The sequence below is a fragment of the Micrasema longulum genome, unplaced genomic scaffold (genome assembly GCF_059751315.1).
Source record: "Micrasema longulum isolate JH-2025_06_02 unplaced genomic scaffold, ASM5975131v1 h1tg000880l, whole genome shotgun sequence".
NCBI classification, from domain to species: Eukaryota; Metazoa; Arthropoda; class Insecta; order Trichoptera; family Brachycentridae; genus Micrasema; species Micrasema longulum.
Window position 1 is genome coordinate 643,253 of NW_028278072.1, and position 23,126 is coordinate 666,378.

The window sequence follows — 23,126 nt, forward strand, 5'->3', positions numbered from 1 at the left end:
CTCACTGTTGAAATAAATTTAAATGTGTATACATTGATTCAATTTAATGGCTTTTTTTTCTAACTATGCAACATGATTTTTTTACGTTTATTCACGTTTTGATTTCACTTTTATAAACGGTGAAATTGGCCATGTAAGTACCTACCACCTAGATGTTTTAGTTATAATATTTTGCACCACTAAAAGTCGGGAGAATTACTATTACAGAACTGAATTAGAGTATAAAGCACTCGGGCATAATAAAAACGTCATCACATTTGACTGTAGGATTTAGCTTAATCGTGAAGTGGGAGCTTCTGTATCAGATGTAGATGACAGAAGAAACTACGTTTGCTTCAATAAGTATGAAGTACACGTTGAATAATACAGAATTGGTTATTAAACAAGATTGTCTATTTTGCCTTTCGTCAGCGATTCCGGATGTTTTATTTTTATTATTGTCTACGTAGAACAAAGGCACGATTCGTCTTCTTTCTACACTGTTCTTAGGAGGATATGTTTAATGAATAAGTATTTCAATGGAGTGTCACTCTCTAGCATATGCCTCCCGCGCGAAAAAAACAACACGTCGGACTGATGTTTTTAAGAAAAAGTATTCAAAAGACGTTTTCTGTGTCAGCACGGTTTGCTTTTTTCAAAATTAGTATCATATTTGTACACCTTATGTCCGAAGACGGCAGATAAAACTTGACTCTATTAATGGTTTTTGGGTGGTTCTAGCTCCCACAAAAGACAATACAAAAGTAGGTAGTGTGTAAAAAAGCATCGCTCTAGTGCCATAATTCAGAAAAATACGGGAATACGTTTGGGTGAAGAAAAGTTAGACCGCGCAGTTAGTCTTCTTTAGACAACTTACTGTAGTATAGACGACAATGAGTATTGTTTTCCGGATGAACTGGAAAGTCCCATATAATTATGAGTGACTCTCCGAGATAAGATGTTTAGCGGAAACCGAATTTCAGCTTCTTTTCTAGTTTCGGCCGAAATCGAAACTTATTTAAATGGGTTAAAAGTCACTTTTAAACGCCCAGCATTAGACGCTTTTATTGTTAAACCTTACGATTTCATTAATTAAGTGTTAAATAAATTACACTATGACAAGCCGAAACAAACTAAAGGTCACAAGTCACAGGTCAGCCGAGTCAAAAACCATAAGATGCATCCGATAACAGTCGAACGTAACCCGACATACCCCGACCGCAAGTTTCGGCTGAGCCGAAATTTCGGCCAATTTTTGGCCGAAACTAATTTGGTTGGCCGAAACCGAATTTTCGGTCGTTTACTAGTAATTATCATGATCTTGGTGGGTATGGAGCCCGAAACCTCAGCGCGTGAGGCAAGTGTCTTATCCATTACACCACGGGGGCCGCTCGTGATATATGCACGTTATTTTTTCAGTGAATATTGCGCCCTTAAGAGCCGATCGCCGCCGGCAATCATCCGAAGCCGGAGCTGGTAATATGCGCTGAGAACAACAAGGCAATCGTTGCGCGGCTCCATCTGACGTATACTGGTTTGCTCAAGCCTCATTTGGTTCATTCCAGTTCCGATTTATTCGTTGTGAAATCTTAAATCCCAAATCTCAACCACTTCCAAAAGCTTGCGGGTTAACCCAGCGGATTACATGCCATCATAAAAAAATAAAAAAACTTAATGTTGTCAACGTATTGCCATTAACTGGTATAACGTCAAAACAAATCACGTTTTCTCAGAAATACCCGAACGACTTCGAAGGCAATGCAATGTTAACTTTAATTTAAAACACATCATAATTAAATTTCGCTAATCTTCGACGCGTGGTACAGTAATAATTACAATATTTCCAATTTGCTCTCTATTCTACATAATTTGCATACAAAGTCATAGCGATTTTATTCGTGGGTTTTTTTATTGTTTAATTATAAATTTCGTTGGTTTGATTTGAGATTGGAATATCTTCATCAAAGCAAATCTTTCTCACATTCCATTAAATCAGTGTTTAAAAATTATATTATGTATAAATTGTTCAATACATAAATGGGTCTCTTTCAATACACAATTCAATTTTATGTAAGGCAGAAAAAAAAATTATGATAAGTGAAAAAACATTTATCAGAAAAAAAACCAAATTCAAAAAGAAGGTTAAGAAATTTGTGTTAAACAACTTATAAATGCAATATTAATTTATGTTTGCAATATACGTACTTTGTTATTATTATATGACATATAAGAAAATCTTTATGTGTGCTCTTTTTCTCGATTCAAAATGAATAAAATAAATACTCTCTATCATAGTGAAATGGATAATTCATAAAAAATGTACTTAATTTGTTCAGATTTATTTCCATATAAATAAATGTGCTTCATTTATGTTTACAATACCTGCGCGTTCTTATTAGAAGTGATAAAAAAATCTTCAGAAACCGTTAAAACAGTTTCACAAAAAAAAAATTGTTAAAAACAACTAAAGCACCATAAATCGGGATATTATTCAATGATATCGATTAACGACACACAACATTAAGTACACTTGAAAAATATCTCAAGACTCCCCTCCAAGACCAACTTGAGCCTGTCGACCAAGGCAAAAAATAAAGATTATTATGAGGTCCAGGAAGGGGGATAGTACCAGATCCTAAAACCCCCCTTCCCCCCAGGATGCCAGTTTTGCGTGCTTATGACCATAACCCTGTAACAGGTTGCTACTCTAAACTGTAGTTTTAGAAACGGTTTACCAAATAGTTTTATTTGTGAAACGTTAGCTGTTACTCTTATCACATAACCGAAGCGCCCATCTCTAGTTTTTATTTCTTATGCAAACTAAAATATAACCCAATATATTATTTTAGTTTTCACAATTTTCAAATTATTCAGTTGGAAATTTGTAATCAAAGTGATTGATTAATAAAGCTATTTATTTGTTGTAAAATATGCATTATAATAAAATACCTACTCTTTGAATTTCAAAATGCGAAAAACCTTTAAGAGATTAGATAAATAATTACTCGATACTTTTAGACAAATCGATTTTAACTCTTATATTGTTGGTTCCTTTTTAATAATATTTTATAGTCAAACAAAATTATGGTAAAACCTAAAACGTAATAAAAAATAAAACATTAGAGAAGCTTTAGATTTTGAATAAATAAATAATCACGAAGAAAACCTAACATCTACGTAACTACATAGACGTTACAATATATAATAATATGAGTGCTAATTTCAATCAAGGGTACCTAAGCTATCGTTGCAATTAATTAATAATTCTAATCACGTGTTATATTCTGACAATAATATTAGACCTTTCCCGTCAAATATGGATTAAAATTTAAATGGTGTCCTACCTTGCAGCTAAGCTCATTGCCATGGGAAACGTGCCCATAGAAGATCCTCCGAGTAGAAAATCATCACTAGTAGTTTGCTTCTCTCCAAAGAATCCATAGAAGATCCCGATCCCACAGGAGATTACGAGCATGGCGCCAAGGATAACGTAATCTTCCCATGAAAATTCATTCTTCAATCTGTTTCCGGGGTTGCAGACCTCTGAAGACCCTGTCACTGATTCCAAGTTAGGAGCCACTGACACGTAGTCCAGTTTTTCCGTGGGTTGAACGTTAGTTCTAACAGATTCTTGGTGTATTCCTGCAGTTTGGACTTCCTGAAGACAGCATAGGGCCAGCAGGAATACGAAAATACCATGTTTTATAGTGAAACACGGCCGTGGGATCGTCATCTTTACGTGGATTATATACCTTCACCTACGTAGCAACGACTCCAGGGGGAGAACTCCTGTAAATATAAAATGTGCCTATTGAAAAATATATCCAAGAAAGTTTCAACAGCGCTATTAAATAAAAAAATCGATAATCAGAATCGTGTGAAATTAGGTATCTATAGAAAGAGCAGTATCGCTTTTATGTGATCTCACCACATTGATTTATTTTCTCTATATAAAATCTCAATCTCTAAATAAAACGTGTGGGCCAGAGAATTAAGAATAGTCCAGAAACCGCATACGCACATCAAACAGAAGGCGACTAAACTACTCATAAATGAGTAGGTTTACGTTTAGACGCATTAGTTTATTTGTAGACGTCGCTCAGTACGCAACTATGCCGAGTTGTGTACTTTTAAAGTGTAGAAATACTGCTAGGATTTTAAAGAAACAGGATGCAATCACATTTCATGTGTAATTAGAAAATAAATGTGTATATAACAAATGCATTACTTAAAAATTTAATTATTTTTTCATCTGTCAGATTGCCGAAGAAACAACATGGAAATTTCATTAGTGCTTCTAGGGTAGTAATTTTTTTTACCCTACTTTGCTCACCTAATGAGAGAATTAATGAAAATTGGATCTCGGATTAAACAACTCTGTGGTAGACATTTTACCGACATTATCTTCAAAACATCAAATATGATTAAACATGATATAAAAATATCCGTTTCATGGAAAATAAAATTTGTTTTATATTTGAAGTTCAAAGTTCATCAATTCAATTACTCTTATTAAATGACCCTTTACTTATCTACTCTGTTGTGTCAATCAATATTTCCGCGTGCACAATAAAATTTTAGAGAAATTGACAGATTGCTTTTTTTTACCTTACATTTCTGTTATGATTTTTTTTCCCATCAAGCAACATTACGCGGCGACCTCGCAAATGGGCGCGGCGAAAGTAGGGCATAGTGGGGGAATTATTGGTCACAGTCCGATGTATTCAAATATGATTCTACACTCCTTCAGGACTATTCTTAATTCTATGGTGTGGGTATTTAAGCAGGGGAACCTAATATGATAAGTACCTGAAAATCATATTCTACTGTGTGATAATTAATATCGATAAAAAAACCGTGTTTACAAACGCACGTTTTAAAAATAATCGCTTATTGTCTGTCGTCTTATGAAAAACTTTGTGTTTCCAGGGTATATTCGTGCTTGACTTTTCAAACTTTTTTACTAGAAAAGGGTTTATGTCATAATTAAACAAAGATTGCAATAATTACAAACGTTTGAGTATGTCCAAATGCTTGCAGACCAGCTGGATTTCCTCCCTAGGGAGGTCTTCATATTTAAATTGATTTCAACAGAGACGGAAAACATTGTTGAGAAGGGAATGTGAAAGTCTATACATTTACACATGGGCAGAATGGTGAATGTAACAGTGTGTAAAGTGGCCAGTTAAACCAGCCAATGACAGTTCATAAGCCCTGTAAATGCCTAGACTTCCATATTCCCTTCTCAACAATGTTTTCCGTCTCTGTTGAAATAAATTTAAAAATGAATAACTCCCTTGAGAGGAAATCCAGCCGGTTTGTTCAATTAACTACCAGGTAAAAGAAAAAGTATAAAAAATGGAAAATTGTTTTCAGGCGTTGCCTAGTAGGTGATTTGGTTCTGCCGGATGAATCTCACCCACATAATAAAGGTTTCAGCTCCTTTACTTCACGAAAGTCAACAGATGGAAGAGGAAATATGGATGTTTAAACATGGGTAGAATGGTGAATGTTACAGTGTGTAAAGAAGCCACTTAAACCAGCCAATGACACGTCATTAGCCCTGTAAATGCCAAGACTTTCATATTCCCTTCCCAACAATGTTTTCCCTCTCTGTTGAAATAAAATTAACTTGTTATTTTTACTTGAATGGGAGCATTTTTCTTTATCCTCTTGTTATTTTAACAGGTGATATTGATAAAGTAAATTATTTGGATACTCCTACAATTTTTTTATAGAAATAAAAGACGAGTGATACTTAAATACACAAATTTGGAATATCCAGTGACCAGTTTCATCGCTTTCGCGACATCTTCGAGACTGGTATCTTTATTAAGGAATTCAATGTATTTATACAAAACAGAGGCAAGGACAGAGAATTCAAAATTATATGTAAGTAAATTAAATAAAGTTATTTTTGTCTCAAGGATCACTATCAAAATTTTTATATACCCATTGTAATATTTTTTCACTAATGACGTCTTACCCTTTGTTTTTTTAGAAATCATAATTGACAAAAATCACACTCATGAAAGATGGGACACTAATAATATAAATAATATATATACAATACTTAAACTCATTAAAATAGCATTATATCAACTCATTAGTTAACCCGAAAAAAATTTATAGTGATCCTTAAGATAAAAACTTTTACTTTTTATGAAATTTGTGAATAAAAAAATGTTTTTTTAAATATTTTATTTACTTTTATATAATTTTGAATTCTCTATCCTTACCTCTGTTTTGTATAAATACATTGAATTCCTTAAAAAAGATACACTGAACTCCTTAATAAAGATACCAGTCTCGATGTCGCGAAAGCGATGAAACCGGTCACTGGATGTTCCAAATGTGTGGATTAAAGTATCACTCGTCTTTTATTTATATAATAAATTACAATGAACTTCCATCAAGAATTTTCACTTATAAACTTAAATGTTTTTCCTAAAAAATTCAAATGAGTTTGTCACATTACAAAACATGCAATAATAGTTAAATATTAATTTGGTTTTCTTATAAAAAAATAATTTTTAACTTTAATTTAAAACATGAAAGTAATCTAAAACTCAACGCCCGTAAAAAAAAAAAAAATACTCATAATTACATAAATTTTTGTATGTAAAAATAATTCAATATACATTATTTTTTGGATTCAAACCAACGAATAAAAATTTATAAAACATTATTAGCTTTTTTTAACGGATGTGGATAAACACCGCACATAGTGGATTATTAACTTTATTCACACCGCTTTAATTATTAAATTAATAATAATAATCATGATTTATTAACAAAAATAACAATAACTTTATCTACTACATACACACTTAGATTTCTCTGGAATGTCTAGTCTGCCTAACTGGTACAACCTGTTTTAAGGCAGACATTTTTAAACAAAATAAACAATAACATTACTACCTACTTGTTAATTTACTTTACAGTTACACAACATTAATTTATACCATTTATTATTAAATAATGTTTTTGAGTAAATTTTATGATTTTTCTTGGCCTAAACCCAGTAACCATTTTTTTACAAGTTTATTAAATTGAATCCGGGTCATGGTTTTGCAATGTTTGTGTAACATATATTATACTCTTAAATCCGATAACTGTTCTATAAAATTTAATTATTTTAGCAAAGTAAACAAATAAGCAAATAAAATAAGCAATACAAATACGTATAAAACTAATTTGTTGTTTCTCCTGTTCTTTCAGTCACTTTCAGACGTATGAAAACTGTTTCGTAAATAACTTGTGGAATCGAATGACACAGTTAATTTCAATATCCATAAAAATGTTGCGATGCATTGTTTTCCTTCTGCTATGTATTCTTACAATTCCTTAATATTTCGCTGACGTGAAATGGTAAAATAAATTATTTTATCTAAGTACACTGAAGGTTACCATCAAGATAAGAATGTTTTGTTTTCTGTAGTGCTTTTGTGTTGTTTTTTAAACACATAATCTTACAAACAATAAAAAAAATACATGTATTTTTATTTATAAAAAGTCAAACAAAATTAGATGAAATCCATGCCAAATAAAAATTCAAATGCAATTATTATTTTTTTTTTTGATATTTTTCGGTAGTAAACGCTGAATATGCCTATGTATAACTCTAAACTATTACAGTTTTGTGTTTTGAAATATACGTATTTGAAATATTCTACAGCAAAAAAAAATTTCAATTATTTATTTATTTATTTATTTAAATACGGCATTTCTGCCATTTACATATATGTGGTATAAAGAGTGCTTAGAAATAAAAATATTAAAAAAACAAATAAAAAAATCGAGTGTAAAATATTAATATACTCGTACTGTTCACATTATTAATTACTTGAAATACATACATATTTTAAAGAAATTATACAATAACAAAATACATTAATCAATCAAATTATAACTATTCAAACCCAATCTTCTGAAGATATTAATTATACTCGTATATTATCATTTTTTGAAAATGAGTACTAAATTTCGGGCGATGATATATTCCGGGGGAATCTAACCCACCCCTATAAAGGTTTTATTTGTTTTACTTTGTAAAAATTCAAAATCCACAAATAGAGAAATAAATCAATTTGAATATATTTTTTAAAAAGGCATTTTACACAGTGTTTAAAGTGATTGATTGAACTAGCTAATGACAAATCTTGCGGCTTGGAAATGCCTAGATGTCTATATTTTGAATAAACAAATGAATAGTTTTCCTTCACAAAAAGATTAAATGAAGGTTTTATAAAAAAATGTTTACATAAAAAAATTAATAAAACTTACCTTTCTTATAGATTTAGTAGTATCACAGTTTGTTTAATGTATTTAAAAAAAAACTATTTGATCGATGTGATCAATACGCGAATAAATAATTAGCCTCTATGTTTTGTACTGTTGGAATGTTTGTAACAAATTTAATAATTAACACTCTACGGTCTATCCAAATCGTTTTTCATATATAAAAACGTTCTGAATTGAATTTCTAAAATTTGCCGGTTGGATCTATTTAGGTATTTCATTCGCGTAATGCGACTGAAGTTAGAAGTCCCGCGAGATTCTTGCAGACGGAAGACGAAGGATGGACTCAGAAGACTGTCGAATTATTTCGGTACGCGGGCCGCGATTCGGGTGAATTTCCGCGCGATAGTTCGTTCGCGCGTGCAAAGCCGACCGGGGTTTGTTGGTAAATGGTCGCTCTTCAGGTAGCAGTCGGCTTAAGAGCATCGGAGGAAGCTAGGAAAACGACAACGCCAATAAATCCCACGTGACTCGGCTCTATCTGCGGAAATTACTTCAATGTCAAAAGCTGGCAATGAAAACTGCAAAGCTAGTCATATTCATTTGCGTCGAGGAAATTTTCTTACGAAAAGTGTCTCCATAGATTGTTAACGGGGAAAAGTAAATGTAAAGTAAATATTTAAAAATTAAATGAAAAACACTTAGCCATTTTTTACCACCACAATACACAATACGAACAAAATGTTTTATTTTTATTTTTATTGTACAATGAATAACCAAAGATATAAAAAATACAGAGAGGGAAAAAAAATAAAAGAGAATATGGAAGTCTAGGAATTTGCAAGGCTTATGACCTGTCATTGACCAGCCAATGACAGGTCTTAAGCTCATAAGCCCTATAAATGCCTAGACTTCCACATTCCCTTCTCAAAAATGTTTTCCTTCTCTGTTGCGACAAATTTAAATCTAAATAACTTCCTAGGGAGGAAATCCAGCCAGTCTGAAAACATTTGGACATTCCCAAAACATTGTCGATATAAAAGTGTTTCATATTATTTATTCAATTCAATTTTAATTTTATAATACTGTACACATAAAATTATAACAATATAAAGTTGCTTTGAATACATAACTAGGGTAAATTACTTCGTTCTAAGGCAGTCAAAAATATATCATTTCTAACAAAAAAAACAGTTTATCTCACAGAAATAAAACTTACATTTATTTAATTTATCTTTATAAAAATTAAAATCATTACGTTTTCGTCACTTCTTTTCTAAATTACAAATACGTGCCGAGTGTTATACCTACTTGTTTTACTGTTTATATTATGATACATCGCCTCTGTTACTTCAATACTTTTTATATTTAAACTGTTTATTAATTGTTATTTTGCTGCATACCTATGCTACAATTTTTATTTACATTTCCTTTGTTATTTCTTTATTTTCTGCTGATTTAATTGTATTTTATGTGTCTATATTTTCTTCAATTGTGTGCAGGTGTTGTGTATTTTGTTTCTTTCTAATTGTTTTTTATTATTAGTTTATATTTCGTGAAAGCCGTAGATACTCACAAAGATCATCATAGAATTATCACGAAGCTAGCAATAGTTTACAGCAGTTTTGCTGTTCTGTTTTTTTTTTTTAATTGCTTTTGATTTTGGATCGCAGTTTGCAACGTTTTTGTTCTGTGCAATTGAGCGAAATGGCGTTTCTATAGCTGTAGCGCATCATCACTCTTAACTCTTAGGCATGTTATATATAAAAACAATAATTAAAACAAACGAAGACAAAAGAAAATAAAAACACCATATCAAAGCTTTGTGATTCAGCTAAAACTAATAAATATTGGTATTTAACCACTTACCGACTTTTTGATGTCTACAGGTTTCGAGACGTACCTGTCTCTTCGTCAGAACTCTTACCACATTAACACTTAAGTACTAAAATACACTACCACTTTGACCATCACCACAGTACAATGCGTAATTATGAAAATATTTTATAACATGCCCTGCTTAAGGGATGCCACAAACCCCGGTTCTTAAGACGCACTTATTGCAATTTATTGCTAGGTATGTATACTATTGTGCTAGTAAACATAAGTTAAAAAGGTTTCACTATAAAATGATGTATTTATTAACAAATTACAATTAGTGGGAAAACGAATTCTCACGCGGATGCGGGGCGAGAAGTAAGGGGGCTTCTACGATATGGTGGACTGTATTTTAAATTTTATATAATAAGTTAATATCCTCGATATGCGGTATGCGATGTCAATCAGGCATAACCCCAACAAATTAAATGGATCAGAAATAGAAGTCACTAACCTGGTTCGTTCTTGATGGAATTGCGGTAATCCGACTGGTCAATTGCGAGCGGCTCCAACACTAGGACAGGCCCCCGATCTGGAGCTGAACACTGGTGGTCGGTGGAAACAAATGGTGATGCGGCACATGTTCAACAAAATAATATATACGACACGAGGTCTTGCTGTGGCGGGTTATCAAAGGATACTGGAGGTGGGAAGTGAACAATTGTTGTGGGTAAAAAGGATATTTAGTGTAAAAAAAATCGACAAATTAACACTTACATAATTCGCAACCAACGGGGATGGATAATACCTTAAATAAGGGAATATGGAAGTCTAGGCATTTACAGGGCTCATGATCTGTCGTTGGCGGATTTAAGTGGCTACTTTACTCACTGTGTAACATTCACCATTTGGCCTATGTTTGAACATCCATATTTCTTCAGTTCTTCCATTTGCTGATTTTAGTGAAGTTAAAGAGCTGAAACCTTCATTGTTGTGAAGAGATTCATCTGACTGAATTATTTCACAAACTAGGCAACGCCTGAAAACAATTTTTCAATTTTTAAACTTCTTCTTGGACCAGTTGGTTTTATTACAATATTTGAGTCCAGTCTTTTGTCTCCAAACATTTGAACAAATAGTAATGTATTTATTAATTTAATTATTTGTACACACATATCTGTATCTGCGGGCTTATTCCCAAATGGATATTTCTTCCAACCAACCAATAAAATTCAATCTGTTATTTGTGTAATTTACGTTTCTAAACGCATGCGAGAAAAGGGTATAAAAATATAATAAAAGAGATAAAAAAAATAGAACTAGCAATAAATATACTATGACTAACGTCGATGTCGATGAATAGGGGGGGTAGGAAACTACACATGTGGGACTCTCCTGGAAACCAATGCCCACAGAATAAGCTAATCATCAATAATATCGATTACCTAGCACGAATGTAAAATTACTGGCAGCAAGGGAAATAGGATATGACTTCAACTCCCCACTCCAAAACAAAGTGCTATGGAAAACTATTATAAAAGCAGGAGCACCCTTATGCATCATAATGAGATCAGTTCAGTTAGGGCAATAATTCAGGAGTTACTCTCCTAAACTCCATTGCCAATTCTGTTTTATATTATTCAAAATGTAAGAAATACGAACAACAATAAATGCATTTCTGTGTCCGCGCAGTGAAGAATAGAGCTCTTTATGTGAAATTGGACCAGAATCCAGGACGATGGTCTTCGATGGCAAAAAAAGGTAGGGTAGTAGTAGGTAGGTAGGTCCCAGGTTCGATTCCTGGGAGGGTCGAGATGAAATATTTGTTCACAATGTGGATTAACACTGCGATATTTCACTGTCCCTGGATGGGCACCACCTGAAGCGTAAGACTGATCACCTTACCTTCCTGTAATGCATGATCGAGATACGTGTACTTTTAAATGCAGAGACCTACGCACTAATGTAGGGTTAGATTTTATAGGAAAAATGTTAAAATGCTTTGACTTAAGTTTAATTGATTATTGATTATAATATATAGAAAAGGAAAATACGATATTGTGTTTTTACTGTTTTATTTAGGAAAAACATCTATGTATTTGATATTTGAATGTGTATTTGACTACACATTTTTATCGATTGTTGCGCGGTATGATCGATAATTCTGAGATTATGATGAGCATTGGTTTGTATGGTCCTGATAATTACCTAAGACAGCGTCAGCATGAATTGTTTCATACTCCGAAATACAAGAGCACCCTGCCTGTTGGAAGGGCTACCGCTATGCTGAACAACATCGCTCTAGATATTGATCTGCTCCATGTACCCGAAGGGGTTTTCCGGAGCAGGATTCTCCTGCTACTTTGACATGAGTCTCTTGTATGTATTTTTTATTTTTTATAATATGTACGTTTTAAATATATGCTTGTAATGTATATGTTATATTTAAAATAAATTAATTGAATTGAATTGAATTGAATTGAAAAAGAAAAGAAAAAAACCCATGTTATATAGCCGAACAACTTTGTATAAACGCAATTTTATGCATATAATATGATAATAAGCAAATAAATAAAGATTTATTCTCAAATTACAGCTGTTTTAAAATGGGCAGATAAGGCTTACATATAAAAACTTATTTAAAAAATACTTGTGTTTTACACACGATGTAATGAGGAATATATATTTGTTTATCTGAAATCTTGAAATAGAACACAAAAAAAAAACATGCAGTTTTCCCGTGAGTGTAGGCAGAGTGATCGAACGCCCTATTACTCTGTCTTTGCATACAACCCTTGCTTCCTCTATATTCATACATCTTCTCTTGCACGCTCGCAGTTTATTCCGACTTTTAAAATGTAATAGTACACACATAAACATATTCGTGTGTGTGCTCCAATCTTAACATTTTGTGTAATAAATATGTACATATCATTGATGAGTTTTAAAGGACAAAGGAAAATATTATTTTTTTGAAAATTATTTCTATGACTAAAATTGCGTCTGTTTTAATTTTTAAATATCATATTTACTTGTTTTTTTTTTATGTTTTGTAATTTGTTAATTTATAATATTTGTTTTAATTTTCTTATTATTAGTATTTACATTTAAGATTCATTTTTTTATTTTTAATGTAATATTTTCTAATTTTTATGATTATCGGTACTTTTTCTAATTTATATTTATTTTTAATTTTTTAATATTATTATTATTAATTTGAATTGTTTAAGCATCATTTAATTATTAAAAATACACGTAAAAAAGGTCCGCCTAAACACATAAATTTCCTAGCTAGTCGGGACCCGATACAAAGAACTTCTATACATTTTACAACTGTGAAATAAAATAATTTTAAAAAGCATGTTTTTTTTTCCTAAAAATTTATTTTTAAATAAATATTTGCATTCTTGCGATTTACCCAAATATTTCATTTTGAGGGCCATTTTTAACGAGTTGTAAATAACTCACTATTAGAAAATGGGAACCAAGTTAAGGTAGAGTGGGATTCGAACCACGGACCTTTGATCCGTGAGTCCGAGATACTAGCCACTGACCCAAAATCAGTTCATTATTTATTTTCTCGCCTTTTGTTCTTCTCTCTTCGCAGTCTCAACCATGGGGATTGTTTTGCAGCAAAGTTCCGCATCTCGTCCTCCTCTGCGGTCTATTCTCCGCAGCCCTCTTCGGCTCAACAATCTCAACATACGAGGCGCAGTTCAAGTCCTCGAACACTTGTTCTAAATACTGCCGTCAGGGGCGCCCTCTGTGATTTGTCGCCTCAGCCATTCCCTCTATTATGTCATGCAGGAGACCCTTTATTACCTAATATTTCTCTCAGATATTTTCTTAATGTTGGATTAGTTGAAAATCGTATTATTTTTCAATGCGAGTTCCGTGACGGTACTAACGCGGCTCAGACGGCACGCAGCATCAATGATGTGTACGGGCTAAACGCTACAATCGAATGCACTGCGCGTTTTTTGTTTGACTGCTTGCGTTCGAGAAATATTGACCTCAGTAATGAACACCGGAGACAAAAGTTGAAGATGAGTTGAGATTGAAAGCGATTGTGAAAGCGGTCCCATCTCAAACTACGACTGAGCTAGCAGCGGCTTTCAACGCAACAGGCAGAACAATATCGAATCATTTACATAAAGTTGTCAAAACAAAGAAGCTTGAGAAGTGAGTCCCATGTGAACAAAATGAAAGCTTGCTGAGCCGACACAATAACGAAAAAAATTTAATCGTTATTTGCTAGTAGAAATTCAAATTCAAATTCAAATTTATTTATTTTACCAAAATAACACTCCAATAGCGAGACTATTTGCCTCTTAAACATAGTTTCACTGATGTGAAAGATGTCAATCTCCAAAGTGATAATGTTCAGCTGCCTGACTGCTTTTCCAATCAGCACAACTGGAGGCAGGTTGGTTCTGGAAGCCGGGAGGTAAAACAGTCTGTGCTGACGCTGTCGGAGATAACCATCAGGAACATAAAAAATTATACTCTCTAAAATAGCTGAGCTTTCGATAAAACCTCAGTCTGAAAAAAAGGGTGTGAACAGTGTGAACCCATCCCTTTTAAGTTGCAAACTGTTGGTCTCAAGCATGCCCAAGAGGAATGCAGGGGGATAGAGCCACGGATAACTACCATGCTTCTTCATGTAGAGATATGTAGGTACCTCAGATTTTTGTCAGAACCTTTTTCTGAAATGGGCCTTGCACGACAACCGTAAACGTTTATCGCGGTAGTTGGGTAAACGGGCTCCAGCCAAACAGCTTCATAAGATTTTTGGAAATTTGGATAACATAATAATTTGGAAAAAAATTAACTCCGAAGAAGTGAGAAATGAATGCCTTCATCACATCTGTCGACTCCCAGGACGTTTACAGCAAAGGCATCAACTACCATTAACATGACGAAACTGTATATAATAACGGTGAAGATTTCGATGTATGTGCACATTATAAAAAGTGTTAAAAATGTATTTAATAAATAAAAATCTGACTGTAACATAATTGAATGATTTCTACAATGGCCAGTGCATTTTACCTACTATTGAGGGGAATATTAAATGCTAGTACCTAAATCTACATCTATCTGCATTTAATTAGGTGCAACCAGTATTTTCTTCATTAAAAATAGGCTAGAGCTTGAAAAATACAAAGGAATAAATTTATATTTTACGGTCAATTAATCTTCATTTTATGGAAAACTGAGCATTACGAAATTAATAAGTGTGGCGTTGTGGTTTCAATTTTCACATTACCAACACAAAAAATACAAATTAACTACTAAATCAAGAAAAACTAAATTGCTCATTTTTTATATAAAATCGCCTTATAAATTTGAATAAAGAGAACGGAATCGGAACATTTATTGAAAGACTTTTATCAATCGTCGTTTTACGAAAATGTTCATGTCATATTATTAAACCAATCGATAATTATAATCTCATAAATTCAAGTTCCCATAACAGTATTACTATTCTGCAATAATAATGAGTTAAGTTAGACGTCTTCTTCTAATGCCCGACATCATTATGTTTAGTTGTGGTCATGTAACTAGAACATATAATAATTTTGTGCGAAATACGAACGGGGGTAGAATTTATTATAAAATATAGCAAGGGCTGACAACATACGAGTCGAGCTGAACCGGCTGTGGAATTTGACCAAAATAATTGCCAGATTTAACCGGATATATCCGCTGTCCACCAGTCAGAGAGCCTTTAAGGCAACCTAAGTGAAGATTCAAAATTGACTGGTTGAAAAGCTTCGGACCTCCGTGGAATGTGCAAGCATCCAGGTCGGGACTCGAAGACCTTTGAAATTACATTAAATTATTTATTGTTCCATTTGCATACTCCAATAATTTAAAAAAATCAAAAACCTTTCTTCTAATCTTATGTTTAATCTACATTATTTACCTATAATAAATATAAAAACATTGGATTTGGGAAGCTTATTTCATGGCAGTAATTAGTTTTATGATTTCTAAATATATATTATTCTTTATTATGAGAAAAAATAAAGTTATTTATTTTAATATCTTATTTATAGACATTTCTACTTCAAACATGTAGAAAATATAAAACAAAATTTAAAAGTAATTAAGAAATAGGGAACAAAAATAAAGTTTCTGATTATATTGATGGTTTATATTGGAAGGGAAAATAAAAGTCAAGGCATTTACAAGACTTATGACCTGTCATCGGCTGGTTTAAGTGGCTACTTTACACAGTGTGTAGATGTCTAGACTTTTTATTTTTTTTATTTTTTATTTTATTTTATTTTGGAAAGCCAACAGATTACAATATTTATTAATTACAGTGTAGGTTAAATTATATATTGAGATCCAATTACAGGCCTTCTCGTAAGCTAAAAGATAAATATTACTAATAAGAAGTTAAGAATAGATATTAAATTTAGATATGTATGTACATTTTACAGTGCGGATAACATAATAATAAGTATACATACATATGCAGCGAGTATAACATTTGCGATAATTATTGAGCCTTATAAGAAGAACAACTTAATTGAAGAAAATAATAATTATAAAAATAAAATAAAAAACTCAAAAACTAAAATAAAATAAAGTGTTTATAATAATTAACCAAATATCAAACTCATATACACATGTACATGTACATATCCATACACAATCTAACTGCACAGGTAGGTATTTCGGTTAAATAAGATATTATATAAGAGAATATTAAAAAACATATTTTTTTTAAAATAAAAAATAAAAAAATAAAAATAAAAATAAAAAATAAAAAATAAAAAAATTTAAACTAATTTAAATTAAACTTTTATATTCCCTTCTCTAAAACTTTATTCATCTCTGTTGTAACATGTTAATATTAACAGCTCCCTAGGGGCTTGAATCCAGTCCTTCTCTACAAACATTTTGACAAACTCAAAACATTGTTGATTCACCATTTCGCATGTTTGAGCATCCAAATTTCTTCAATTCTTCCACGTGTTGATTTTAGTGAAGATAAAGAGGTGAAACCTTCATTATTGTGTAGAGATTCATTTAATGACTCCCTAGGAGGTGAAATCCAAAATTTTGTCTTCAAACATTTGGACATACTCAAAATATTGTACTAAAACCAAATGGTCCAAGAAGAAGTTTAAAAATTGGAAAATTGTTTTCAAGCCTTGCCTAGTATGTGACATAATTCGACGAAATGAATCTCTTCACAACAATAAAGGTTTCAACTCTTAACTAAAATCGACAGATGGAAGAATTGAAGAAATATGGATGTTCGAACATAGGTGAAATGGTAAATGTTACACAGTGTCTAAACTGGTCACTTAAACCAGCCATCGAGAGGTCATAAGCCCAGTAAATGCCTTGACTTCCATATTCCTTTCTCTAAAATGTGCTTTGTTGTAATTCGTTAATCTTAATGACTCCCTAGGAGGTGAAATCCAGTATTTTGTCTACAACCATTCGGACAAACTGAAAATATTGTAGTTTATATACAGTTTAATGATAATAAGATTTGAGTTACTACTTAAATACTAGGACATTAATAATGCATGTATGTACCTATATAAAGCCCATCCCAGTTTTACATTACTCCAATGAAGACGGATTAAGAGATTGCTGTATTTCAATATAGGAATAATTATGTGTGTGAAATACAAGCAGAACAATCATTAATTTATCTTTTTTTATTTATTTTTATTATATAAATAAAAGACGAGGGATACTTTAATCCACAAATTTGGAATATCCAGTGACCGGTTTCATCGCTTTCGCGACATCTTCGAGACTGATATCTTTATTAAGGAGTTCAATGTTATTATACAAAACAGAGGTTAAAATAGATAATTCAAAATCATATGAAAGTAAATTATCAACATTTTTTCGGGTTAACTAATGAGTTGATATAATGTTATTTTAATGAGTTTAAGATGAGACAGATTTTATTTCATGTATTTATATTTTTTATCCTGTGTTTAGGTGTTTTGTTTTATTATAGTTGTTTGTCAATATTATTTTATACTTTGTCAAAGGCGTAACCCGTCGAAATAAATAAATAAATAATAATTAGTTGTCTTTTTTTGAAGTTAATTTAGCGGTCTATTAAATTGAATGGGTAAACTGCACAGAATTCATACAATAAGACACATTGTGTGTAAGAGATCGGGACCAAGCTTAGGATTGATAGGCTGATTTCACAAGGGTCGTACAAACCTACGAAACAGCGGTACAGCAAAATTAAGGTGGATTGATGTATATTTTTTTTAACTGATTTAGTGGATACTCTCAGGTAAACATTCTGCAAAAACAAATCAACTGGAGATTAGTAGGCCTCGTGGTGTACTGGTCAATGCGGTTATCTGCCATTAAATAAATTAAAATATATGAAAAAATTATTCAACAAAAGCCTTAATATCTACTATCCGCTTTGAATTGTTAGTAAGGTTACAAACGGTATCTTCATCGGTACATATCGAGACGTTAAACTCACCTCAAGGGAGTTGTACAATACAGGGTGTTCTTTAAACCCTGTCCTATCCAAAACCACAATGATCAGTATGGGCAAGAAGACACATTAGCAAAATCAAAAAAACATTTAGAACAAAAAACATTTTTTAAATAAAATATTGTATGTGAAAATGTGTATATTTATATGGAAATTTAAAGTATCTTCGTTGGTAACTTGTATCTGCCATTAAATATATTAAAATAAAAAATAAAATAATTTAACAACAGTCTCAGTATCTACTATCCACTTTGAATTGTCAGTAAGGTTACAAGCGGTATCTTCATCGGTACATATCGAGACGTTATAAAGTAACGTCGATATCTATGTACGAAAATGTGTTTATTTGAATTAAAATTTAAAGTGTTTTCGTTAGTAACTTGTAACTACACAAGTTTAGAAAAAAAATGTATACGTATTCTATTTTCGTAAGGAAAACTTCATTTTACTTTGTAGGTTTATTTTTTTCAATTCAGGTCAATTCAATGCCAAATAAATCGGCGTTTATTGCAAAACACACTATTATTATTATCTGTTTGCAAAACAGAAAAGAAGCAAAAGAATATACAAATAAGCAAAATTAAAGTGTAGGCTAACATATTCCTGTTCCGCAGTGACAGCATTTTCTTTTTTTTTAATGTAAATTATACCATATTTTTAATTGGAGGTCATATTCGGAGGAATAATATTTAAAAATACGATTATCCTACAAAAAATTGTGGAACTAAAAAAATCAAAACTGTCACGTATAACTGAAAAAATATATGAAAATGAATAAAAATATAAACCTGAAAAAATATATACAGGGTGTTCTTTAAACCCTGTCACATCCGAAACCATGATGCTCAGTATGGGCAAGAAGACATATTAGCATATTTTAAAAAATATTTTCAAAAGAAAATATTTGGAAAAACAAATGGTTGCTTACTTCTGCAGGGGAGAAGCGAGGGGGCGCCACCGCGCGGTTGACGGTATATTAGACTCACCCCCCCCCTCTTCGTTTCACCCCTGCAGAAGTAAGCAACCATTCGTTTTTTTTAATATTGTATTTTAGTAAACTTTATTACTTCTAAAAATTTATTTTAATGTGCCAATATGTCTTCTTGCTCATACTGATCATCGTGGTTTCGGATGTGACAGGGTTTAAAGAACACCTTGTTTACAGAAAAAAAATACTCATTACAACGCATGAACCAATAGAAAGTAATACATTTATAAACTAACATGTAAAAAATAAAAAAACAACACTGGCAAAAAAATAAATTTCATTCAAAAACTCTTAATAGCTGCTTTGGAGCAAAAACTTTCAAAAACTCTTAATAACGGCTCCTTCCCATTTTTGAAATCCACTCTTTTTTACCAATTTTAAATTTGTTTCCAGCTAAGCATAATATTTCTTGTGGGAGCATATTGTATACACGAGGGCCTTTAAAAATTGGATGCCTTTGGGTAAAAGAAGTTTTCATATGCGGAATATTTATTTTCCCTTCAGTCTTAAATCTGGTACTTTTAGTATGGGTGACGATGAGCGAAGCTTTGTTTGTATGAATGCCTTCCAAAATTGTCGTTATAAACATGTGTCTTACATTTAATATATTGGCTTTACAAAATAATGGTTCTGATTCACAACGGAAAGACTTTTTAAATATAATTATTGTAGTTGCATTTTGTACCTTTATTAATTGGTCCATTGTGGTGGTTGCAGTTCATGGTTGCATTGACGAGGTCTCGATTACAATAAGAAGTTAGCAGAGTTATTTTCAGCAGTCTATCAAGTAGGCTGTTGAAGATAACTCAAATCTAAGATAACTAGAAACGGGTTGTAGTCCAGTAGCTAGTGTCTCGGACTCAAAGGTCCGCGGTTCGAATCCCACTCTACCCCAACTATATTCCCATTTTCTAATAGTGAGTTATTGACACCTCGTTGAAAACAGCCCTCAAAATTAAATATGGGTAAGAACGCAAATATGTATAATACAGAAAACTTCATGTTACTTTGTAGGTAAAATTGAAATGCGAACCCAGGGCCCCGATTACAATGAGAAGTTAACATAGTTATCTTTGTAATCTATAAAGAAAAATCTGTACGAAAATGAGTATTTTTGCATGAACATTTAAAGTGCCTTCATCGGTAACCTATAATTGAACATGTTTAAAAGAAAAAATGTATGCACATTCTGCTTTTCATATGGAAAACTTAATTTTACTTTGTAGATAAGATAAAGTTTTCTGTATGAAAAGCAGAATATACATACATTTTTTTAAAACGTGTAAAGTTACAGGTTACCGATTATAATATTTTAAATTTTCATACACAAATACACATTTTATTGCATAGGTAAATATGGATTTTACTTTATACCGTTTCGATATTAACCTATGAAGATGAAGTTCATAATCGAGGACCGGGGCAACGCCGAGATCTTCATCTAATTACAAATGATATGATTCAGACTTCATACATAATCAAAAGCCTCACACATGCTTCTGTGTGAGATGTACGAGAAATTGGATACAAAAAATGTTTTTTTACGTGCGGTAAAAATTAGAGCATTAAATAATACTGAAAAGTTTCTTGAAAATGTATGGAAAAAATATTTAAAATATTTTAATAAAAACGAACTACTTTGAACGACGTTAGTAGTTGATATGAAGTAACTAATGATAAGAGAGTTGTGAAAGGTTTCTGGTTTACGTTAGCTCAACGGATCAATCGGCAGAACTGACCGAGAAGAAGAGGAAGAGAACTTTAGACGTCACACGCGGAGTAATTTCAGAAACACGAAATTTTTAAAGTAATAGCGCTGATAACAGAATTTATAATTTATTTATTTTTAATTTTTGGGCTAGTTAGATAGGCTAGATACACAAATTTAAAAAAAATATATTGTTTCTTCCTCATTGTTCGTTATCTTAATTTTTCCTGTATTTCAAAACTGATTTGAGGAAGTTCAGTGACACGGGAAATTGGATACAAAAAATGATTTATTTACACGCGATAAAGAAAGCGCTGCGAAATTTCTCGAAAATGTATAAAAAAAGAATAAAAATGAACTACGTCACAAGTTCTTGCTAATCAACCAATCAACTACAGCGTTGGATAGATTTCCAGTTTTCGGGAAGTCAACTCACCAGTCAGGTCAGGACAACTCGCTGGCGACAACTAGTGACGTCGGGCGAAGTAATTTCAAAATTACAAAACTTTGATGATAATGCGATACATGAAAATAAAAATACTTGAAATTTTAAATAAACGATATTTTTTTTTTATTTGAAAATTTATTTATAAACCATTACATTCATTTTACATAAAATAATTTAAACCACTAAACTTCCTCAAACCGCGCGCTGGACCAGACAGCCATCACACTTCATTTTCAAATCGCTAGTATTTCCTGCAGCCTTTAATTCGTATTCAACTACAACCCAATTTCGTTGTCCGGGCGTATGAAGAATACAGTTCTGTGCGTGGAATATAACCATAATCCTGGAGTTTAATTCAATGGGTACTGTCAAAGTTTGCGCAAAATATTTATGCAGGTTTTTAGCACCAGTATTCCGCTCTTCCGCGGTCCCCGAAGCGACAGAATGATCTCTATACAATAATGTAACGCATGATCGATATACGCTGCATTTGTGTACCTTTTAAGAGCGGTATTCGAACCTCGGACCTCTGATCCGGAGTCCATGACTCCGCCACGGGACCACAACTCGACTCAATTAGAATCTTCCGTTTTTAACGAGCAAATATTAAACGGCTCTTCGTTGGCTGACAAGATGATGACGTCATGTCATCCGACCTTTGTTCCCGCAAGTGAAGCGCGTGTTCAGCCTCGTCTTCAAATAAAACAATATCAACAATTTTTGCGCATGCCCAAACGACAGATCGAAGAGTATAATTAAATAAATGTGTATGTTCAAACATAGGGAGAATGGTGAATGCTACACAATTCATACCTTTACTTGCATAAATAAATAAATCACCGTTAAGACATTTTTAAGATTTGTAATATTTATTTATTTACTAAGGAAATCATACAGATTTATATAAATACAAGGTACAAAAGAACAATTACAAAAAGTAAGACCAATTACAGATTTCACATTAATTTATTATGAATGCAGGAGAGGGAAAAATAATTAAATTCTAAAAAAATAAATATATGAAAATATAAATATTAAATAAAAAGTACATAAAAGGGAGAAGACATTGTATAGCTCCAACTATACTTAGCAAAGAGGGGAGGACCCCTCCCTCTCTGCTTCCATGAACATTTATATTTCTTAGTAATAATTAATTAGATGCAGGTAGTAGATGTACATGTGAATAAGTCAAAATTCTTCTTCTTCTTCACATGTCATGTCGGGTCCCCCGACGTTGACGATCACTTGGGAGACAGCTTCCCTATCCTGAGCAGTGCGAAACAGCTCATCCACAGTTCTAATCCTGGCCCATGCTCGGATGTTTCGGAGCCAGGAAAGCTGTTTTCTTCCGACCCCTCTACGTCCCTCGATCTTCCCCTTCGTGACAAGCTGAAGTATGGCATATTTATCACCTCTCAACACATGGCCAAAATATGAA

The 23,126-nt window shown here is 32.3% G+C and overlaps 1 protein-coding gene across 1 annotated transcript in view; it reads right to left on the minus strand.

The window, feature by feature from the left end:
- Window positions 1-8,405, minus strand: part of LOC148278449 (sodium-coupled monocarboxylate transporter 1) — a 69,389-nt gene extending 60,984 nt beyond the window's left edge. Inside the window, exons 1-2 of the mRNA XM_088231388.1 lie at window positions 8,266-8,405; window positions 3,324-3,768 (exon numbers count right to left, since the gene is read on the minus strand). Coding sequence (XP_088087514.1) covers window positions 3,324-3,712 — 389 coding nt within the window. The 5' untranslated portion in view covers window positions 3,713-3,768; window positions 8,266-8,405. The remainder of the gene's footprint in view (window positions 1-3,323; window positions 3,769-8,265) is intronic.
- Between the last annotated feature and the right edge of the window lie 14,721 nt (window positions 8,406-23,126).